The sequence below is a fragment of the Portunus trituberculatus genome, chromosome 40 (genome assembly GCF_017591435.1).
Source record: "Portunus trituberculatus isolate SZX2019 chromosome 40, ASM1759143v1, whole genome shotgun sequence".
NCBI classification, from domain to species: Eukaryota; Metazoa; Arthropoda; class Malacostraca; order Decapoda; family Portunidae; genus Portunus; species Portunus trituberculatus.
The window spans coordinates 11200384-11225103 of NC_059294.1; the positions used below are offsets into that span (position 1 = coordinate 11200384).

At 40.1% G+C, this 24720-nt stretch overlaps 1 protein-coding gene across 1 annotated transcript in view; it reads right to left on the reverse strand.

Moving 5' to 3' along the window:
- Positions 1–1311: 1311 nt before the first annotated feature.
- The window catches only part of LOC123515974, a 100448-nt gene continuing 77039 nt past the window's right edge, over positions 1312–24720 (reverse strand). The window contains exons 5-20 of the mRNA XM_045274932.1: positions 18314–18418; positions 17225–17341; positions 16369–16461; positions 15917–16110; positions 10616–10753; positions 8263–8351; positions 7648–7870; positions 7026–7117; positions 6700–6844; positions 6321–6443; positions 5963–6196; positions 5398–5614; positions 5111–5285; positions 4685–4877; positions 4236–4335; positions 1312–3968 (exon numbers count right to left, since the gene is read on the reverse strand). Of these exons, the coding sequence (XP_045130867.1) occupies positions 3834–3968; positions 4236–4335; positions 4685–4877; positions 5111–5285; positions 5398–5614; positions 5963–6196; positions 6321–6443; positions 6700–6844; positions 7026–7117; positions 7648–7870; positions 8263–8351; positions 10616–10753; positions 15917–16110; positions 16369–16461; positions 17225–17341; positions 18314–18418 (2373 nt within the window). The 3' untranslated portion in view covers positions 1312–3833. The remainder of the gene's footprint in view (positions 3969–4235; positions 4336–4684; positions 4878–5110; positions 5286–5397; positions 5615–5962; positions 6197–6320; positions 6444–6699; positions 6845–7025; positions 7118–7647; positions 7871–8262; positions 8352–10615; positions 10754–15916; positions 16111–16368; positions 16462–17224; positions 17342–18313; positions 18419–24720) is intronic.

A 24720-nucleotide genomic window follows, 5' to 3' on the forward strand; every position in this document is an offset into this window, starting at 1 on the left:
CTCTTACCTGGTGGGCTTCCTGCTCCCCACAACTCTTACTCTTACTTTTTTTTTTTTTTTTTATAGTAAGGGGCTCTCTCTCTCTCTCTCTCTCTCTCTCTCTCTCTCTCTCTGAGTTATTGTGGCAAGGAGAGGTTATATATGTACTTATATTGTTGATAAAGATAAGAAGCAGATATAATTTTTGGTTGAATTTTTTTTCTAACTTGCCCCAAAGATTAATAATCCTTCAGTTGATCAGAAGCAAGGAAGGGCATTTCTTGCAACATATCACCACAGCACAAGCAGATGCAAGTCAGTGAATCACATTTAAGTAATAATTTGTTGTTCTGTTTAGTTTTTCACATTAAAGAAAATATCACTATAGGTATTGTACCTAATGAAGTATGTCTGGAGTTTGGAGCAAGAGAAAAGTTATAAACAGTATACTTATGTAAGTACTACATATCATCTTAGTCAAATATGAATCAGAGAAGAGGGTATAATATTTTCACTGAGAAAATAAATATTTTTTTTTACCAAAATTTATTAATATCTCGGTAGTTGGTCAACTCATAAATGTAGCAGCAGATAAACTGGTGTCCAGGGCGAGGTGGAGGGACATCCTGGCTAGGTCAAGGAGTGCCCAGTGGTGGCAGGTGCTGGAGCCACCTGGCACCACCCTATAAGGTGGAATAGCAACACCTCACAGGAGTCTGGGTGAAAACAAGACCCCCAGCAGCCAGCATCCAGTGACTGAGGGGTCAGGCCGCAGTAGAAGGCTACACACCCGCTGTACCATCACAGGTCATAATGTTGAAAGGTTGATTCAGGTCACAGTGATGCAGTTTTATGTTCATCCTCTCATTGCTGTGGCTTTTTTTTTTAGGCAAAGTTAACAAAATATTCACTATGCAAAATAAATTACTTGAAGGAAATGTTCATAGATATTGCAGTTTCTTGCCAAACACTGGAGCATTTTCACAGGAGTACACATCAGCTACAAAATATTTCATCCCTTATGAACACCAAGGTGAAAGACAACCTCCACTGGCTGACAATAGTAAATGCAATAAGTACTTCAGTCTACAGCAGGTAACTTGGTGCCGACTGAAATGCCAAGAATGCAGGGAATCAACATAAGCCAGGAGTGACCTCTGGCTCACACTGTAACATTAGAAAAACTAAAAATATTTTGCACTAGCTCACTGCATCATCAAAAAGACATTGCATTGCCTCCGTGATGAAGCATTTACAGAATATACGTGAATGATCTCTATGAGAGATAAAAACCTAAAGAAAATAATATTGAGGGAGCAGAAAAGATTAGAGTAAAAAACTGTGTGTGTGTGTGTGTGTGTGTGTGTGTGTGTGTGTGTGTGTGTGTGTGTGTGTGTGTGTGTGTGTGTGTGTGTGTGTGTGTGTGTGTGTGTGTGACCTGTCAGGACTGAGATCACTGCTGGCTGCTCTATCAGTGTGGTGTGCAGTGCCTTATAAGTGTGAGTCAGAAACTTTCTGGGGACAAGAGTGTCACAACCACTGACCTCACATGCCACATGTAACGAGACACATTAATCGTATGATCCATAATTCAGTATCATTAAGAAAATAAAATTTTACATAACTCCATTGTAACAAATTACAGCATCAACAAAAACCTGCACATTGTGTAATCAGTAACATATCAGGGACATGCTCTCCCCCAAAAAATATACAGCTTCAGATTCCATCATGACAGAATAGGCAGATTATATAAAAGAAAATACACATTGATTGAATGTGTAAATGCAAAAGAGTTCCAAGAGGCTGGGAATATAAAGATGTTCACAGAAACTAATAAGAGATTTTTGTTTCACATAAAGCTGAAGTTTTGAAAATAGAAATACATATAAATTTACATAACATTACATCTTGAGCAAATTAATGAATGCACAAATATTAGGTGTTGCATGTGGAACTGATAAAGGCAAGCTGAGTGCATCAGTTTGGAAGAAGTCTCAAGATGCATCTCAAATTATTACATACTGAACAAACTTTAAAACTTTTAACCATTTCATACTTTAATAAACTGCCATATTTCAACATACAAAAACACCTACTTTCATAAAAAAATAGGTAATTGATATCTTCTAGGAAGATGACACAATAAATATCACTTTATTTCAATCAATTCCAATAAATAAATATATATATATATTTATATTCATATATGTATATAGGTAGGTTAAGAGACTAAAGCTGCAAGCATTCATCTCTTTTGGGAAATAATAACTTGTGCCTACTTGATGGGATGAATATTAATGGTTAATGTTACACAGAACCATTAATAACAGAGCAAAGTCTAAATGATTATGTAAGTTACTGTATTGACTTCTCTGATACCTAGTCAGAGGGTTTGGCTGAGCTATTGACACAGATCTTTGATGGCATAAGCATTACTTTCATCTCGTTTTTACCTATATACATACTTGTGTATTCTCCTGAATACATATGTATGTACTTGTCTACAATTTTGAAATTGATCTAATACATACGTCTCTCCAATTACTGTAATTCTTAAATGTATGTCTCCAGCACTTAAATGGATTAAGTATCTTGACCTAAAGGTATTTTAAATACTTTATAGACAGCCATGCATCTAGCACAAGAAACAGTAACACAGGTCTTAATTTCTTCTTATTCAATTTAACCTGCTGTCCTTCCAACTTCAAATAATGTTAACAATCTATTTCTTCATACAAGATAACCATATCTGTTTTGCATCTTTATTGTAGTTTTCTAAGTTTTCTCTGTATATGAGTCTTTTATTAATAATGATGTTATAAAAAGTTAGATTGTGCCTGTGCACCAGAAATCTTTGACAGCAGATGGGGATGTTTGGCCACACAGCCCAGATCTGAGGGTTTCCATTTGAGGCAAAATTCTTCGTTGTCACAGAACGCTAATGAATATCACTAAGTTGGTGAGTTTTTATCACAAAGTCTGTTATTCACTAAGGCAGGCACAGGTAGAGCTAATGCTGGCTACAGGTCAAAGTTTTATCTCCTTGCTATTTTAAGTACACTGAAGAAATAACTGTTTTATGATTTCCACATTTGCATGATAGAAGTCTCAGGCTTCTGTATGCATATAACACTGTAATATTTCTACAACAATAAGCTGATATGCTTTGTATATATATACTTTACAGTTATAGATTTTTTTGTGTTTTTTTTTTTTAGGGAGAGAGCAGTAGTGGTGTCCATGGAGCAGTCATAGATCATAGACAAGTTACAGTACCTGGGACATTTCTGAAACATACATTACAACTCATGAATCACATAGCTCATGTCTCACTCACTCAGGAGACCAACCCTGACAAGGAGGTAATACTAAAAATCCCAGTATGAAATGCTTTCTGTTTGGCACTTTGGATTCTGCTTCATCATCTTGGAAAAGCACAAATCTTATTGATACTTTTTTGAAAGCTTTCATAGCTTTTAAGCTTAGTTGTTTCTCAAACACAAAACTTTTAACATCCATCTTGGTTGAGTAGAAAACACTAAATGTCTTCTTTGGCTTTCCATGATATACATTTCCAGTAACATAGATGTGAACTCAGTTGTTGATGTTATGCACAAAACACAATATTGGTACCCAGGCAGGTAATATTTTACCCTTTGGTTCTTTGGCAGAAAAGATTACTGAGTGCAACCTCTGATAAGAGACCAGAAGCTATTACACCTCAATGATCTTTAATGCTTTTATGCAATACCCATTTCAAAGGTTGTGTGGTACACCCACCAGATGCCATTCCAGTGGATTCTTTGATATTTTCAGAAAGATCATCCACCTAAAGATACTTGACATTCCCTTCACACCTGCCACAGCAGCAGATGGTTGGTGGAATCATCCCGACCAGCCACCTCAGACATGCCAGAGTTGCGGAAGTCCTCATAGCCATCACCACCAGAGATGACCAGCAGCTTGGCAGGTGCAGCTGTTCCTGGCTAAGAAGGCAAATTCCGATTAACTTCCTGATTTATTGAGGATATGAACTCCCTCTCTCTCTCTCTCTCTCTCTCTCTCTCTCTCTCTCTCTCTCTCCCTAGTACAAATCGTGACAAAAATTCATCAACATAGATTTTTAGCATATCATAAACAACTTCCTGACTAGATGTTCTAAGCAAATGTAATTCCACATTGTGAAAACATTGTATTGACTAAAATGGAAAACTTTAAGATAAAATCTGTAGGGCCTCAGAATGTATCATTACCTGGTGGTGTGGGTGGTCCTTGCCCTTGAAGGAATATCTGGGGTGGCCTTTGAGACGGGAAGGTCGAGGCTCAGGAGTGAGCTCCACACTAGTTAAAAACCTGTTCAAAGGTCAAATTTTAATACAATAATTCCCTTAACTTTTATGATCAGTACATACTTACCTCCATTTTACTATGTGTATGTGTAGCCAGTACTGCAATATCAAGTGATTTTAATTCTTGTGCATGTTAGAAGCATACAATACAAAACTTCATGATGTTTCCAGATCCTTTCTTAGGATTGAATGTTGTACTTTTGGGTTCAAATGTAATTGCTCTACAATACACTATTCATGTTCTTTTTTTTTTTTTTACTAAGCAAACCAACACAGCATCTGTTTTGCTATTTCATGCTTCACTTAGATTTATAATAAAATTAAAGTTATCCAACTATCTCTGCAGTACTGACCTGACATGTCCTGTGTGGCCATAGGGAATGCCAACCATGTTAGGTGGTGCCTGCATGCGGTGGGTATTGTGGGCCAGTGGCACAGTAATAATAACACCGGCACTGGTCCCCACCCACAGCAGGTCCCGGCACGCCAAGAGAGAGGTGACCCGCAGGCAGGCGGCTTTATGCTGCCGAATGATGTCATCACAGCCTGATGAAGAAAAGGACCAGGTGAAAAACTATGACTAACTATCATCACTACTGCTAATAGTAACTGATGATAGCAGCAGCACCAGCAGAAATAGTAATCTTAGTAGTAGTAGTAGGGAATACTTGTACTATGTTTAACTGAGAGAAAAAGAATAAGAATTTTAATATCACTTGAATATTTTTACAAAATAGTAACATCAATTAGAATAAATAGAAACGAAAATGTCAACTTACTTGCAAGCATTTTTGTGACGGCTGGGGCAACATTAACCTCACACAGGCACTCATAGGTGGATGTGTGGTACAGCCGGACTGATGCGGAGTTGTGCATGGAGATCCACACTCCATGGCCAGCAGACACCATACAGGACACTCCTCGGCCATTCTCTCCTCCCACCACAAAGGAGTGCTGTTCAAAGAGAAACAGTGATTGCAACATGCATTTTTAAACAGTATTGTTGCACAAAAGTTAAACAAAAAAATAAAACCAGCATGGGCACTTCTGCACACCACCTCCTTACCTCTACTTGTAGAGATGCAGTGTTGAGGACTCTGATGGTGTTCATGGTGGCACACCAAAGTTTGCCAGCCACTGCCATCATCTTGGTGACAGGAGAAGCAGCTGTGCTGATGCTCACCACCTGCCTCTCAGCCACATTCCACTCCCCTGACATGTCCCGTCGATAGATGATGATGTCACCATTGGCTAGTGATGCAAACACTCTGTTGTCTAGGTGGCTGTGGGTGGATGAAATTTATCTTTTGAATTGTCAAGATATATATTGTTTTTTTATTGATCTAAATAACATAAGTAGTCTATGACAACCTTCCTAGTAGTATTGTAATTAAGTACTATACGAAACTTTCACATACTATCTACATAGATAATGTTTACTTATGATACTACATTGAAATGCATACAAATTATCATACAACACACAATTTGAAACTCCTTTCACTATATGTAAATTTGTAGGAAATATCAATATTAATAGCTATTCATTAATCTGATTTGTATAAAACCAATAATTGATTGAATTAAGCATTCTGGGGACTTGTAACACCACACAGACTTGCCATGCTTACATAATGCAGTGGACAGGAGAGCCAGGCTGGAACTTAAACTTATTTTTCTTGATCCTGATGGTGTCGGAACAATTGTATACATGGATGAAGCCATCCTCTGTGCCAAGCCACATGGTGGGCTGGTGGTTCTCAGAGTTGTCACAGCCCATTTCAGGGGGAAGTGACTCACTCCGCCGCTTCCTCATGTCGTCATCAATGGGCATCTCCTCATCCTCATCATCATCACTGAAATTGCTGCAAGACAAAGGTATTTATCAAGGTTCAGTATCTTTTTAATATGTATGCTTATCAGAATATCTGTCTTCTAGTCTCTTTATCTACCTGCTTATAAGGGAATAACAATGGAAGGAAGACTCACGACTGTGGGGCAGCGGGGATGGAGGCAATGGACAGGATTCGAGCATTGCAGACCCCATTGCAGCATGCCACGGTTGGGTCTGGCTGCAGACTGAGCACGCACACCTGCCCTACATATCCATCACTGCAACAGAAAATTTTCATGAATGATTTAAGTTGTGCAAAAAATTTTGAGTGATAACACTGAAATAAAGGTACCCTTTTGTCTCCAGGATTTTATTTATCTTTACAGCCTATGCCAATATTTGTGGTGAAGGAAAGAACATCATATTATACTTGGAAGGCTTCTGATAATCTTATTGTTGTTACATTATCATTCCCATGTATTACAACTATGATACATACAAGTAACAATATATTCTTAGTAAGTCTTTCCTCACCTGTTACAGACCCAGACATCCTTCAGGTTGTGAGCATTGAGACCAAGAGTGGCAGTGGCACATGTAAACTGAAGGCCAGCCCGAGTTTTCCTGATGGGAAGTGCTGATACGAACTCAGGAGGAGGTCGCCGGTCAGCTGACATGGCTAAGAAATGTATAGAAAATAATTTCACATTACAATATATACAGTGTCATATTTTTAACTATAATATAGTGAGGAAATTTTTAAGTACTATTGACAATGAATTTGAAGAAACTTTTATGATTTAGTCATGTTTTTGGCTTCAAAACTTGATTAAAAGAAATATTTCCATTTTCTTCCTCACCTAATTTGTGCTTAGCATCATTAAATGCTTCCTCCCACATCGCTCTCTTTTCAGCACTACTGAACATGAATGTCAGATTTTCCATCACTTCTCTGTGAAAACAAAGATATATTGCCACCATTATTACTGTCATTATCATCATAAACATGCCAGCTGCAGTGAACAGAACTGATAGGAGAAATGAAACCACAAGCTGTAGATGACTTTTGTAGAGAAGATGTAAGTAAGAGTGTGATGGATGATGTGTCATTTTTATCATATTAAATTTAATCCACTCCCTACTACTAATTTTGACATCTGTTCCATGGTCCTCCCTCAAACACTGGCCACTTAATTTGTTCAAGTTTTAATGTTTATTTCATGCATATTCCATCTCTCTCTCTCTCTCTCTCTCTCTCTCTCTCTCTCTCTCTCTCTCTCTTGTATTTAAATGCCTTAGCAAATGGAATAAATGCTGAAGAATGGATTTCACGTCAAATAGTATATACAAACTATTATGCAAACTTATCTTTCAGTTGTATACAAGCCACAACACTATCAATCTATCATTTCTTCACAACATTACTTATATCTGGAAATATATAGACTAGCACTGATATACTGACAAGAAAGAATAACTTACTGTGTGGTAATTGTAAGCTCAAGTTCCATCAGCTGGGAGTCTGTCTCTTGCCTCTCTGTCAGCTGCTTCTGTACCTGAGTGATCATATCCTGTATTACCTCATCCATGGACCCCCGGGAACACCGTAGGGTCTTGCTCAGCTTGGAGATGTACTGTAGTGTCTTCAAGTCCTCTTTGAGTGCCTCTATCTCACGAGCCAACTTTTTCATGCTCTCATCTCGTGCTGAGGGTTGATGGTGAGTGGGATTGATGGGAGAATGGAAGAAAAGTCAGTATTACCTTAAGGTATGTATGATTATATATGTATCAGAGATAGTAGTGTGATGATATTCTTTTATAGGAAATATAACAAATATAACAAATTCAATATATACAGTAAAATTGAATAGTAAAATATGGAGAAGATAATATGCCTAGAAGTATAATGTCTTAAAGATGTCCCAGTTAAGGAATACTTAATAGTAAGAGTCCACTAAAGTAATAATGTTTGGTTGATACTATAAAACATATCAGACTGAAAGAGAGGTATGGTAGTGAAATGTAAATTCAATAATTTAAAGAAATGAATATCATAAGAATCTCAGGAGCACAATAAAAACCAAAATGTATACTTACACCTAGCTATGTCCAAGTCATCTAGTGGAATGAATTTAGAGAGTTTGAATTTGTTGGACTCAACAGAATTCACAAGTGTCAGTAGTAAACTGTTGATGAAAAAGAAAAGAAACATTATTAATACATTAGGAAAATGTATATGTTTATAGATAGGATCGTGTGACCAGAAAAGGAGATTGAATATGCAGTGATGATAAGACATTGACAATTGGTTGAATCATCTGCATTCCATTGATAATTATGAGATAAATGTGATAAAAGCAATAATATCAGACAAATGTAATACAAAGGATCCTGAGGGAGTGTGCTAAATAAATAACACAGCTAATTTATATGACTGTGTAACATTCAGCAGTTAACTGTATTGAGAAGTTTGAAGGCAACATGAGCTGTAAACCTGGTGAAACTCATGAACATGTTTAATGAAGATATACAGTGGTACCTCGACATACAAATTTAATTCGTTCCATGACGATCATTGTATAGTAAAAAAATTGTATACCAAATAAATTTTTCCCATAGAAATTAATGGAATTAGAATTAATTCGTTCTAGTGATATGAATTTACCTCCCCAAAATATTAACATGCTTTAAATACCAATTAAATATAGATTTAATATAAGATAAATACAATGTTTATTGTATGCATGATATAAATGTACTATACTGCCCAAAATAACAACTTAACCCGCAAAACTCGGGACACGTCGATAGAAGTTCATCACGCAAGACTCGGGGCACGTTGATAAACGTTTAGGTGTTTTTGGGCTACATTTTGGCTATTTTCTTGCCGTTTTCTTTGCTTGTGAGCTGGCAACACTCATCAGGAGTAAACATATGCTATACGTCACTGTCACCAACTCCGACGATGGATGGTGTGAGCAACAGTGATTTCACTGTGTCTGATTCCGCCACCTCTCCCGCGCGCCTTATTTCTACACCTCGGGTCTCTCGCCATGTTGCAGGGAGACAGCTTTTGAATGAGAGTGGTATCAGAACAGGTGACAGGAGAGAGAGAGAGAGAGAGAGAGAGAGAGAGAGAGAGAGAGAGAGAGAGAGAGAGAGAGAGAGAGAGAGAGAGAGAGAGAGAGAGAGAGAGAGAGAGAGAGAGAGAGAGAGAGACAGACAGACAGACAGACAGACAGACAGACAGACAGACAGACAGACAGACAGACAGACAGACAGACAGAGACAGAGACAGACAGAGAGAGAGAGAGAGAGAGAGAGAGAGAGAGAGAGAGAGAGAGAGAGAGAGAGAGAGAGAGAGAGAGAGAGAGAGAGAGAGAGAGAGAGAGAGAGAGAGAGAGAGAGAGAGAGAGAGAGAGAGAGAGAGAGAGAGAGAGAGAGAGAGAGAGAGAGAGAGAGAGAGAGAGAGAGAGAGAGAGAGAGAGAGAGAATACAAGAGGCTCGTCTTCTATCGCTCTATTCAAGACCGCTGAATCCGATCAAACGCAAGGCCACATACACCGATGATGCCACCTCATTCAACCATAGCATCTAGAGACTTCTGGTTTTTTTGCATTGCAAAGAGAATAGCTGCTTGTGGGCAGAACAACATTTGTACTCACTCATTTATTGAATTTTCAAGTGTAATCAGTATGTGAATACAGGCTATTTTGTGTGTTTCTCGCCAAACCTGCAGAGTTAGCATGAGCGAAAACTCACAACTTCCTGGAGTTTTAGGGGTTGAACATGCATTCCTACTTACCGACGCTGTGGCAGAACTTCGTATATGTAGTACGGAGGAGGAATTGGCGAGTTACCCATGCCTTATTATTGGCACGCCACATGACCTAGAGTTTCTCTTTTAACACCCTTTGAAGGCCCTGGGGTTCTCAGAATGATACACCAAAAATGGTTTGACTTTACAGTCACCATTAGCGTTAGCGCACAGGGCCAAGTCACAGATAAGCACACCATGTTCATATTTTGCAATTATCTTGTGTTTCATATCCATTGTGAGACTGTTCTTAAGTTTCTTCTTTTCAGCCTCCTTATTTTTTATTTTAGGGACCCATGATCCCAAGCAAAACTTAAGAAAAAATACACACTGCCGAGGAGCACAGACCCATACATGCACAAAGGATGAACAACGACACACAACGCAAGCTGAATATTTGGGTGGACACGGGTAGTTGAGCAATCACTGCGCCACCTACCGATGGCTATTCGTATCTTAAAAATTTCTTCATATTTCGAGGCGTAAATCATGTGAAATTTTTCGTTGTATATAAAAAAAATCGTATGTTGGGGCGTTTGTATCTCGAGGTATTACAGTACTGTAATACGAAAATGCAGTCATCTGTGTACTTAACTATTTTGAAAAAACATTGGTCATATTTAAGACGCTTACCTTGAACCTTTTCTTAGAGTGGCAGACCGTCTCTTTATAGCTGTGATGACAAGGAGATCAGAGAAGAGGAAGAGGCAACGTTCCTTACGAGCAACCAGGCGAGACTGCATAGTGACAAGGTCATGGCGAATGAAGGTCCTGTTGGCACACAAATGATTAGAGATAGTCTGTATGTTTGAACACTACTACACACAAATAAGACAAATGGCTCTGAGATATGGTAAAAAAATAGAAAAACATGTTACCAGCTAAGCCCAAGTGATTACCAAGGCCTGAAAGGATCCTGCAAGGAAGTGATAACATTGCTACAACTTTCAGCATAAGTCATGTTGTGATGAAGTCTAATTATCAGAAGTGGTACTTTGACATTTAGCACGGATGTCAAGCTGCGGTGGCGAGTGGACGTGTTATGTGTGCGCTCCGTTTTTGGCTGTGGTTTTTATAGTTAGCGAGTGGTGTTTGTGCTTGGTGTGTGTGTGTGGTGCTTTTGTGTGTTACTGAAGTGAAAGTGTGTACTGCAAGTGTTAGATTAGAGTGAAATAGTGGTTAGAATCAGTGTTTGTGAGTTAGAAGTATTTTGGTAGAGCGAGGAGACTAGGCTTGTAACCGTCAAGTTGACCTTGAAAGAGGATTAGTTGACCTCACTTAGGCCCCCCCCACCGTCACCAAGTATTTTTATTTGTTTGTGAGTTAACAGATTGTAAATTAGTATGATGGTAGCTACTGAGGTATATCAGAGTGTGATTGAGTGCGTGAAAGAGAGTGTTGAGGTGGGATTGGGAGAGTTTGTTGTGTGTGAGATGTGTGGGCATGACAGGAAGGTCGTTGACTTTTCTGAGTGTATGGTGTGTAGGCTCAAGAGCGAGAATTTAGTTCTTTCTCTTGAGCACCGAGAATTGCGAGAGGAAATCAGAAAGCTAAGTGAGGGGAAAAGTGCGAACGAAGTTCTCATCTTTGAGTTGAAGGAGGAGGTTAAGAGGCTTGGGGAGGCAGTGGAAAAAATTAGGCAGGAGATCAGTGTTAGGCCGAAGGTTGGACCTTCTGAGGGCGACAGGGTGGCTTGGCCCTCTGTCGGGAAGAGCAGAGTGGGGAAGAGGGAGCAGGCGAGCCAGACTGGGAAAGATAGTAGTCAGGATGGGCAGAGATGGCAGGTTGCGAGGGAAGGAAAGCGGAGGCAGTTAGGGAGGATAGGACTAAACCTGTTGAGTGTGAAAATAGGTTCGGTTTGTTGGAGGGGAGGGGAGAGTGAGAGTGGAGTGAATGAAGTGGTTGTGGTGAGTGAAAGGAGAAAGAAGGGGGTAGAGGAGAGGAGGAGGAGGGTTGTGCCTAGCACACCTCAGGTGTGTGTGGTGGGTGACTCTCAGGTTAGGTATTTAGATAGCACTTTCTGTGGGAAAGACAGGGATAGGAGGACGAACGTGTGTATGCCTGGTGCAGGTGTGAAGGCAGTGAGTGAGGAGGTGCAGAAGAGGGTTGGGGGATGGAGAGGAGGGTGTAGTAGTTTTGCACGTAGGTGGGAACGATGTCAGAGCAGGTGGGTCGGAGGAGTTAGTGGCAAGATTTCGGGAAATGTTAGGCAAGATAAGGGAGAGTGGTAGGAGGTGTGTAGTGTCAGGAATCTTGCCTCGTGTGTATGTTAGCAGGAATGGTTGTCTAGAGCCATTGGTGTGAATGATCGGGTAAAAGGGATGTGTAAGGATGTGGGTGTCAGCTTTGTGGATGTATGGGATAGGTTCTATGGGCGAAGGGATTTGTATGCTAGGGATGGTGTGCATCTGAGTAGGAAGGGTGTGGATGTGCTGAGTGGATGTCTGGAGGGGAGTTGGGATGGAGTGTAGGGGTGAGGTAGCAAATGCATTCCAGAAGAAAGATGCTAGACATAAATTAGATAGGATAAACAGAGATAGTGAAAAGATTAGGAAAGATTTCCAGGTGCAAATAGGAGAGAATAAGATTAGGATTCCAAATAAGGAGACAGCATCTAGGAAGGTAGCAGGACTTAAATGTTTTTATGTAAATGCCAGGAGTCTTAGGAACAAGAAGGACGAGTTATCTAGTTATATAGTTGAGGAGGACTTAGATGTTGTATGTGTCACAGAGGCATGGGTAAATGAGGAAAAGTTTAGGAAAATAGGAAAGAATATGAAGTAGATGGATACATTATGTATTTACACCAGAGAATTGGTAGGATAGGTGGAGGAGTAGTTATTTATGTAAAAAATCCTTCATTTCCAGTCAGGTTAATGGTATTAAGGTAGATAACAGAGTAGAGTCCTTATGGCTGGATGTTAGAGTAAACAAAAGTAAGGTTATTAGAGTAGGAGCTTTTATAGACCACCTAACCAGTCAGCAGATGTAGACAACCTTATGGTAGATGAGATAAATAGGGGTGTACTAGTCAGACAATTATCTTAGGGATTTTAATCTTAAGTCAGTAAACTGGGAGAGGATGGTAGGAGATGCTAGTGAAAATAAGTTTATGGAAAGTTTTCAGGATAACTATTTAGTGCAGATGGTAGATAAACCTACTAGGGGGAGGAAGGTTTTAGACATAGTACTAACAAATATTGAGCATTGTTTAAAGGAAGTTGAGGTAGGAGAGACTTTAGCAAACAGTGACCATCATATAATTAGATTTATCATTAATTCCAGTAGGGATAATATAGTGAATAAGACTAGAGTCCCAAACTATCAGAAAGGCAATTATGGTAGGTTACGTCAGTTATTAGGAGAGGTAAACTGGGAAGATAGTTTTGGAAATAAAACTGCACAGGAGATGTGGGATATTTTTAAGGTTGTAGTAAAGGGTATAGTGATGCAGTGTATCCCTTACAAAGATATAAGGCAGAGAAACAGGAAGCCATTATGGTGGACTCATGAGATAGGTAGCCAGATCAGAGAGAAGAAGAGGGCATACAGAGAGTTGCAGAAAAGTGGGAAGATGTAGATTTGATTAGGTACAGACAGGTCAGAGATGATTTGAGTAAGGTTATAAAAAAAGTAAAAGGCAGGCAGAGATAAAACTAGCTAGAGCTGGGAGTAAAGATCCCAAAAATTATATAGTTATTACAAGGTCAGTGATAAAAGAAATAAGGATAGGATTGGACCACTCAGAAAAGATGGTGTAGTAGTGGATCAAAATGAAGACATAGTAGAATTATTGAATGAACAATTTTCTTCAGTATTTACTAGGAAAGAATAGGAAATCCTGTTACAAACAGTGCGACGAGTAGTTTAAGAGCTTTAGAAAATATTGATATAAAACCGGGAATTATTAGGAAATTTATTCTTGAACTAGACGATAGGAAAGCTAGTGGTCCTGATGAGCTACATGCCAGAGTACTTAGGGAGGGTGTAGACAGTATTTCTGAAGCACTTAAGTTAATCTTTGAAAGATCACTTAGGTTTGCTGAGATACCTCAGGACTGGAAGTTAGCTAATGTTACTCCAATATTTAAAAAGGTAGGAAGGATGATGCGAATAATTATAGACCGATCAGTTTAACTAGTATAGTATGTAAGATACTAGAGAAAATCATTAAGGGTAGTATTTGGGAGCATTTAAATGAGAATAGATTAATTAGAGATACCCAACATGGCTTTAGATCAGGGAGGTCCTGTCTTACAAATTTGCTCGATATCTTAGAATATATTACCAAGGAGTTAGATGATGGAAATAGCATAGATGTTATATATCTAGATTTTAGCAAGGCGTTTGATAAGGTACCGCATAGGAGGCTAGTGTACAAATTGAGACTACATGGGATAGGGGGTAGGTTAGTTGATTGGATTAGTGAATGGCTTTCTGATAGGAAACAGAGAGTAGTATTAAATGGGGCAATGTCTGAGTGGAAGGAAGTGGTTAGTGGGTACCCCAAGGATCAGTGCTAGGACCTCTTCTTTTCTTGGTGTACATTAACGATTTAGATATAGGAATTAGTAGCAAAGTATCAAAGTTTGCAGATGATACTAAGATAGCATGTGCAGTACAGGGTGAAAAGGACAATTACAGAATACAACGAGACCTGGACAGGCTGATAGCATGGGCAGACAGGTGGCAGATGGAGTTTAATTCTAAAAGTGTCAGGTTATGCATTTAGGTAAAGACAACACAAACTTTAACTATGAGATGGAGGGATGTTGGCTAGAGGCAGTAGAGGAAGGAAAGGATTTAGGAGTAGTGATAGACAGGACTATGAAATTTTCAAAGCAATGTTTAGAAGCAAGAAATAGGGCAAATAGGATCCTGGGTTTTATAAATAGAAATGTTAGTTATAAAAGTAAGGAAGTGGTGCGTAGCTTATATAATTCCTATGTTAGGCCCCATTTAGAGTATTGCATACAGGCCTGGTCACCCCACTATAGGCAGGATATCAACATGTTAGAAGCAGTTCAGAGAAGAGCAACTAGGATGATACCAGCATTAAAGCGCCTGGAGTATAGAGATAGATTAAAGGAATTAAACATGTTTTCATTTGAGAGGAGATGTATAAGAGGGATATGATAGAGTTATTTAAAATGTTCTCAGATACAAACTACATAGATGTGAGATCTTTCTTTACCTTAGAGGAGGGAAATAGGACTAGAAATCATGGCAGGAAGATTAGAAAGCAAGGCTGCAGGTTAGATATAAGAAAATATTTCTTTAGTCATAGGGTGGTAGACTTCTGGAATGCATTGCCAGAGAGGGTTGTAAATAGCACTAGTTTGACAATGTTTAAAAACAGATTAGATAAGCACTTAAATTTCTTAGATTTATAATTATGTATAGTGCTGCATGATAGTTTTTATAAGAAATTTACTATAGTTAAACAAGACATGATCCCCATGTATGGGGATCATGTATGTAGAGGATTTCGCTGTAGGACTTAGCCCTGTTAATGTGCCAAATATTTAGAATTAGTATATAATGTATTGTGTACTTGTAAGTGTATCTTTAAGTACTGATGACGAGGTCGCTGTGCGACTCAAACAGGATAACCTAGATGGGCCCTGGTGGCCCTTTGTTATCCTATTATTTATGTTATGTTATGTTATACTCCTCTGTTAAGAAGTAATACTGGCTGGTGAGTTACCAAGTTACAACATAAGTTAATCAACACAATGTAAATTATATAATTCATGAAAACAATTCCCATCCACCTCATTAAGTCAATAATCAAAACACACTCAGTCATTTAATCAACACTATTCATGAGGCTATTCAGATTTATGTTAAATACTAAAAAGAATGAAACAGTTTGGATTTGATGTACTGTACTACATTTGTGTGAGATTGTAGGGTCACAAGTTGTTACTTCACCTGTCAGGTTGGACCAGCCCCACAAGGCCCTCAATTATGTTCTCTAACTCCTTGAGGCAGAGCTGCTGTTGTTCATGCTGGAGGGCCTCCTCCTTCACAGCATTGATCCGACTGGCCACTTGCTGCACCATCCCTATTGCCTCTGTCACCAGGGCATGGTCTGGGTGTTCTCTGCTGGTGTGCTTCAGCAGGCGCTGCATGAGATTATTATACATTAAAGGTGCAGATCAACAAAATAAAGCACAAGCTTGATATTATATTGAGAGTTCCTGAATCTTACAACAAACTTTTGAAATTCATTCTACAAACACCTTGGAAAGTTAAAGATTTCACTTAACTCCTGCTTTTTTTCAAAACCACATTCTATTCTAAAGTAGAAAAGATCTTTATACTGATAATGATAACTATTACTGAGTTTCATTCTTACATTGCATGGGGAAGTAAGGACTTACTTTGAGCAATAACTCATATTGGGGGAAGCGTTGGACAGGCTTGATCAAAAGAGCCTTGAGGTCCAGCTTTCCTTGGTGCTCCCTGGCCCTTGCCTGCAGGAAGATAACAGTATCAAGCAACAGACAATAACATTGTCATTAAAAACAGTAACAATAAAAAAAAAAAAAAAAAAAAAAAAAAAGAAATAAAAAAATAAATATATATATATATATATATATATATATATATATATATATATATATATATATATATATATATATATATATATATATATATATATATATATATATATATATATATATATATACCTGCATATTTGTATATCCTGAAAATAACTAAAGCTAAAATTAGTACACAAGAAATGCTCTACGCATATGTTCCTCAGCGTTCCTTTGCATGAAGAAAAAAGAATGTAGCATTAATATCATATTCTGATGACGATAACATTTTTGGCATAAATCTAAGGTGATCTTTAGTCAGCAAGAAATGTAACCTGCCAAGAAAAGCTGCTTTCTAAATCACTGTCTTGTCAGAAATGAACTACTGGGACACAGAAGATGTGTCATCATTAATATAATTGGATTTTCACAAATGTTTTTGCTTTTGTCATATCAGTAAGCTCTATTGTCTCTTATTTCAAGCATTCTGAATGGTGTGCACACAACAAACTTCCTCCATAAAGTTATTTCACAGTCTTTATGTTTCATTCCTTAGACAGTTTACAATAGTTCCATTTTATCTCACTACTGTAGTTTGTCATCTGCTTTCAAACAATGTAAACATTTACTTTATGTAATCACAATGGTGGCTGTAACATAACCATATGGTGTGTTAGCACAGGTTAACAACACTCACCACTAAGAAGTGTTTGAAGGTTGGCTTGGCCTGGGATGCTGCCTTGATTGCCTCCTGTGCTGTCTTCCAGTTGTTGGTGAAGGCTGTGTAAGACTCCACCACATTGGGATTGTTTACCTGTGCACCCAGAAAAATTACTGGTTGCATACTCATGCATAATTCTGTGTGCTTTTTACTTTACAGGAGAAATATGGATCAATAATTTCTTAAACATATTATGATCATGGATACACACATATGTTCCTTCATTAAGGGTGGAGCTGCTTTATCTGTAGCCAGACTAAGGGATTATGACACGAGAGAGAAGTATGAACATCATTAAAGGTGATGCAATATGAACACCTGACACCTTTTGGAACACAAGAGGCTTAAGAAGATGAGAGTACCTATCTATTTTCCATTTATCATTAATCACATTATCCTGTATATTATTGTATCTCACACCTGCCAATTATTGCTAGTCTCAACAAAACTTGAAGTATGTCAGGAATGAGAATTCTGAATGAACAAATATTCAGTCAATGCTCTTCATTAATATAGAACCCTCTGGTAGAAAAGAAAACATCCAGGAAAACTGCCGATGATAAGGTTAACTTGCATGTCACAACAACAACAATAAGTAATAATAATAATAATCATGTTCATCCTGTCTTTTCTTGCTTTATCTGTTTTTACTTCTTTTCTCATCAAGTTTTTACAGTCATGCAAGTAATATCTAGTCTTTACAATACTAAGTAACCACAGAGTTCTCTAAATCCATGTAGTTATATATTTTGCAAACAACAAAACATCTTCTGACACTTAATTTCCATCATATGTTACTCTATTTTGAAAATTTACGTCTAGCTGTTTCCACGTACACCTCACACGCACGAGAACAATGTGCCAATCTGACATTCAGGTATTAGTGCAGCAGACGAATTTCTGATATTCAAATGGGACGGAGAAACACCGTAGATTGTTCAACCAGTGGCATAATGCTCTGACCTTGACATTTACCCCGCCCCGTCCTCTTACATCGCTATAACATCTCTCTCTCTCTCTCTCTCTCTCTCTCTCTCTCTCTCTCTCTCTCTCTCTCTCTCTCACCAGTTGCAAGACGAGATCGCCCACACAGAGACTAGCATCGCGAGCTTCCTGCCGTTGTCTCAGGTCCTCCAGGAACCTCTCGTGGTGGATGTGGATCTCAGGCACCTGGGGGCAGAAAAAAATAACTTTTTAGTACGCAACATTTCTTCATCGTGTCGTGATTGCCCTTGGAATTCAATAAGAGTTTGGAGTGATTAACGTTTCTGCACCGCGCTTCTGACTTTCCACATCGAGAGCTGCAAAGGATGAAGACCCTAGTGAGGAAGACGTAGAAGTAGAGAGGTGATGGATGAAGATGGGAGGTGAGGGAGTCGTTTCGAGTTTGAAAATCGATCTAATGGCGTCAAAGAAGGCCATGCATCACCACAACCACCGCCATTAGCACCACCACCCAGTTCAGTCTGGACTTGCTTTACGACATTTACTGCAAGTTCCTGTCCTCTGAGATGCAGAGAGAGAGAGAGAGAGAGAGAGAGAGAGAGAGAGAGAGAGAGAGAGAGAGAGAGAGAGAGAGAGAACAAATCACTGTCTTTTATTCCCTCGATATTCATCACTTATCTCTACGGGTTGTTATATTTCCTTTTCTAGGAGCGTGGCGGGAGTCTACAGGCTGGCCACCGCCGAGAGAGCCAGAGTGGGTAGTGGGTGGCTATGCGTCTCAAACTTGCATCCCCGCTGTGAAAATGACCCAAGCGGAGCTTGCATGCGCCTCATCTTGCGTCATCCTCGTCTCGAATCACGAAAGGGAGACGAGGAAGAAGGTAAATCGTCCGTATCCTCCTCCTCCTCCTTCTCAAGCTCGCCGCCGTCTCACTTCTCAGCTCCCCCCAGTGGGTCGGTTCAGCAGCGCACGTGTTTGAGGTAATGGAATAATGGAGTAATGGAAATCTTGTGAGGGACTCGTGTGTCAGGTGGAAGGTAAGGGGAGGGAGGAGAGGGAGGAAGAGGAAGGAGGATCAGAGAGAGAGAGAGAGAGAGAGAGAGAGAGAGAGAGAGAGAGAGAGAGAGAGAGAGAGAGAGAGAGAGAGAGAGAGAGAGAGAGAGAGAGAGAGAGAGAGACGCTTTGATTAATGGATAATACGAAAAACAAATAAGAGATAATTTTGTGCATATTCATGTAATATGGATGAAATTAAAGAGTTAAAACATTTGAAGAAATAAAAACAGAGATGAAAATCTTACTTTTATCTATCTATTTTTCTATTTCTGTTCCTATATTAATTTCACAAAAAGATGTCGATAAACAATTTTTTGTCTTTTTTTTCATTCATACGTAAATATCAGACACGCACAGAAAAAAAAAAAAAAAGAGAGGTTCAAGAGAAAGAATAATGTACATTAATATAATGATATACAAAATATAAAAAATTTAAGAGGATTTCTACACACGCAGAGTTCAAATGTGGGAAGGCACAATTTATACTCTAATTATGAGGAATCCTAGTCAGACTAATCGTGATCGTAACTTTGTGGTTTGGCTTGTAATCAAATGGTCTGGTTTAGTGTTCAACTTCTATAATAATAATAATAAAAAAATAAAACAACAGAAAGCAAACGGAGGGATATAATGAATGAGATCTCTCCATGTCAGTAATTTTATATTCTGTTCAGTAGAATCGCCTGGCTTTACTCATATCAAGCAGCAAGAGTCATACTGTAATTGGCAGTCTAGGAGGGGGTGTTGTGGTGACACCTTGATTTGTTTCTCAGGACTGTAGTGAGAGGTGAGACGAATCTGCTTTCTCATAACAAAGATTTCATTGCTTGCTTGTTTCTTTGTGAAGGATGAGGACCTTAAGGACTATTTTTTAAGAGTGGCTTTGATCTTTTCTTATTTTTCTTGATCTAATGGCAGTACAACAACAGGGTCACACAGCGCCTTCTAGACATCTTCATTTCCTCCCACAGCGAAGACTTCATTCAACACTCGCCATTCACTTGGACACCAGACCTCCCCTGCGCCTCACGCCACTCAGCCTTCACGCATGAATCGAGAAACACCAATGCATCTCGATTTCCAGACGGCGCCATATTGAGCGTTTCGGGTGACGTCAAGCGAGATCCTTCCCCTTCCCCTTCCCCTTCCCCTTTCCCCCTTCCTCTTCCCCTCCTCCTCATCCCCTGTTCTCACTGACCTTTCTCCGCCCTTTACCCCTTTCCCTTTATTTCTCTGCAACTACTTTATTGTCATTCCTTTTGCTCTTCCTTTTCTCTTCCTTGCTGTTGTGGTTATATTCCTTTTTATGTCCCTTTACACACACACACACACACACACACACACACACACACACACACACACACACACACACACACCAGGTCTTCAGAAGGCAAAATGCTACGCTGATGAAGTGGGCGTCCATCAGGTAAGGAGGTCTCTGGTAGGTCTCAGCAGGTAGGCCACTGTAATCTCCTCAATGGTAGAGCTCGCCGGGATGACTGCCTTAGACTTCCCTTAATTTGACGGCTCCCCGGAATCCAGTTAAGGCTGAGTGGATCATCTGCTTGTGTCTCGCTGCTCGTGGTGGTGGTGGTGGTGGTGGTGGTGGTGGTGGTGGTGGTGGTGGTAAGCAGTGGCAATATGCAAATTCTAAAGGTTTAAAGGTCGAAGGTTTGTTTTTTGGGGTGCATGTGTTGGTGGGTGTTGGATGATGGATGTGAGGAGGAGGAGGAGGAGGAGGAGGAGGAGGAGGAAGCACGATTATAAATCCTTAAACTTCACGCACACGCGCGTGCGGCTCGCGCGCACACACACACACACACACACACACACACACACACACACACACACACACACACACACACACACACACACACACACACAGTACCAGTCTCTTTTCATACAGATCGAGTGGGTAAATCCTTTCTCTCTGGATCTATAGTGTATTTTTCGCCTGCTTTTAAAAGTAAGTAATTTTCACACCCACATTCTACGTTCTGGTACTGGCGATACAGTGACAGGAACGTGAAGGCAATAATGACTCACACAAAAGACTATATTCTAAAACACTACTAAGCACCACCTCTACAACACTCAAAAAGGTCTAATTGACGTGACACGCATTTTTAATACATTTTTCTTTTTACTTTTCTAGTGGTAGATTAACACTATTTACATTATGAAGAGGAGAAACATTCCTGAGAACCCAGCCAATAATTTTTGTGGCCTTTAGAAAATAAAAAATGGTCATGATGAGAAGACAAAGCCTTTCAAAATACGAGCCAAAGTCTAAATCAACATCTGAGCAAGAAGTCAGTACTATAGTCATTCAGGTGGGGCTGGATGGCCTTTTGTGTGCTCTCCACACTGGGAGTTGTCTCTTAAGGCAGGAACATTTTTAAAAGTCATTCTCTTGTGTAAGCTAAGAAGGTGGAGGTAATTTGCAGTCACGAGGAGCAGGGCAAGCACGGTGGTGGGACGGAGGTGCCTCAAGACTCTAGTGGCCATTTAGAACAGGGACCGTAAGTGCCTCTCCTTCCGGGTGTTTACAGGGTAAGGTGTCGTGTCATAACTATAACTTCGATGGCAAGTGGTGGGACAGAAATAGCGGCAACAGGCATAAAAGGCAATAATCTCGTTACCTTCAGGCCTCACTAACTGACTGACTGACTAACTAACTGCACAGAGCTTTTCACAATGTATACATATATCTTATTTTATTTTCTTCTTTTTCACTTCCATCACTTTCACAAACGGACATATTAATCTGCATGAAAGCTCTAATCCAACTATATATATTTCTGATAGCTCCATTTTCTTTTTTATCTAATATTTTTCCACGTTTTTTAATGGTATTCATCTTTAGAACTTTTTCCCCTCAGTGTGTGAATAGCGCGCGTGTTTGCATGTATAAAGGCAGACCGTGGAGTCACTCAGCGGCAGGACTCACGGATAAGAGTGCGGCACTGCGGGGAACGTCGCTCAGGGTGTATTGCGAGGCCAGACACGTAGCGGGGAACGACCGAGCTGCAGACGAGGTTGTGTGCGGCAAGGGTGCATTAGAGTCAATGTTCGTGTGTGTGTGTGTGTGTGTGTGTGTGTGTGTGTGTGTGTGTGTGTGTGTGTGTGTGTGTGTGTGTGTGTGTGTGTGTGTGTGTGTGTGTGTGTGTGTGTGTGTGTGTGTGTGTGTGTGAATCAGCCATAGATTAAGGCAAGAAACATCCATTTACCTCATCTAAAGCACCTCATTCAATGAACTCATAACAACTCACGTCTGAAATTATCGTATATACTGCAGTTTCATCATAACTTACTAAAAGCCTTCGTGTGTCAGGGAGTGTAATGTGCAGGAAGTCAATACGGTGACGCATTACATTAATTACTGTAGTTGTGTTACGATGCGTTACGTGTACACTTAATTATTGCAATTCGCTTCATGTTCACATGAGCGTCGCCCTCCAGCGTTGACAGTCTGAAGCGGAAGCCGTCTGAGTCAGGTCATGGGAGGTGGAGGCGGCTGGGTAGTGTGTTGGTAGTGGCAGTAGTGGTAGTGGTGGGCGTGGCTCCTCCAGTGACGCAGGAACCTTAACTCCATGTTTGTAAACAACTTATGTCGTCACAACTAGGCTCTCGATATCAAACGGTGTCTTGCTCTCCAGCCCCCCGAGATGCCAGGTGACGTCAGAAGGCCTCATCACCAACACTTCCAATTATGACGGCTGAGACACCTTGCGGTGCGACGCGCGTGGACCGTGAGCGCGACGGCGGGATACGAAAAAAAATAGACTATCTCTCTCTCTCTCTCTCTCTCTCTCTCTCTCTCTCTCTCTCATCATCATCATCATAACACAGTACACAACACCTCTAGCCCTCCCTCTCCTGAGCTGCCTTCCAGCACACACCCAGACACTCAATACAGGTTCACTGTCACAAAGGACAGGAGCCATTTTTTTTTTTCTCTCTTCCTATGCAGTCTCCGTGTTGTCAGTGTGGGGTGGGTCGTGTTTAGCCGAGTAAACGCAGAGCTCCAGACGTATCCATGGAGGAACGTAGAGGTAGGGGAGGGAAGAGGGAGGGGAGGAGGAAGGTGTGGGTGCGGGGTAGAGACGGGTGTGCATGCTTGAGGACAGGAGGGAGTGCTTAGGGAGGATGCTGGGAGGTGCAGACCGCATTCTCAAACAATTCAGTGTGTTTTCACGAATCGCTTCAACAGACTATGGGAAAAGGTATAAAGTTTACATGCTTTTCTCTTTTTCCCATGGCTTTCGTGATGCTTTGCTAAGGATTCAGCAGATTATCGGTATAAACTCGCATGAAAAGCCAAGTGATTATCTCGGTGACCTTTAAGGGTATCACTGATGAGAGGCAAAAGCACTTAAAAATACAGGCACGGTTCTCAGTGTCCTGACAGACCTTATTAACATGTCGCCTCGTCTTCCACCAGTCCACGAGTCCACCAGTTTCTCGTTCTTCTTTTCCACTGATCTACTTCCCTTTAGTCCTCTTCCCTTCAGTATTCTCTTCCCTTCCCTCCTTCCCTGGGTCTATTTCACCTGTTCATCTCCTTCCTCCATCTTTTTTTCGTCCCTTCCCTTTCCTCCTCCATTCAGGTTTCCTTCCTTACGATACATTCCTTTATCTTCTGTTTCTCGTGTGCTTCTTAATTCTGTCTTTCTCATATTTTCATCTTCCCATTCCTTCTTTCCTCCTTGTTCCTCTCGTTTATCCACCACACTTTGCCTTTGTCTCTTTCTTCACTGTTTTATTTTTTCACCATCAATATTTCTTACTTTTCCTCTTCCTTAGCCTTTCTTCCTCCTCTCACATCACTCCTTTTCCTTACGTATCCTCATATCCCTGCAGGTCTTCACTCCTCTTTCTATTTTCACCTCTTTAGTATCTTTAGTATCACTCCCTTCTCAACTCCTGTTCCTCCTCTCCTCCTCTTCCTTGTCCTTGAACACCCAAGACGTCATCTCCTCACCTTCCCCCGCTGTCGTTTCTCGAGCGCTAGAAACTGCGTAGTGTGAGGACTAACTAATAACAAAAGAAGATAAGTAAATAAAGCGGATAAGGTGCGTAACACGACACAAGATTGCGCATTGAAGGAGAAATTACTAAGCTTCATATGCCGAAAAGCGAAAGAGTGAAAGAAAACGAGGAAATATGCCAGTATACTCGTAGTACAAGCGGAAAGGAGAAAAGAAGGTAAAAAGGGAAAGGGGAGGATGTTTTTATCGAGAGGTTTTCGTCAGAGGCGGAAGTGTTAATCAGAGGAGAGACAGGAAGAAACGGAAGTAAGAAAAACAGGAGGGAAGGAGGGAGGAAAAGTGGGAAAGAATGATCGGGAATTAGAAAGGGAGGAATGAAGGAAGAGAGGTGGGAGGGAGGAGGAAGAAAGGAGGGATACATAAACAAAAGTCATGTGGAAAAAATGAAAGAAAGGGAAAGAAACGAAAGTGGAATAAAA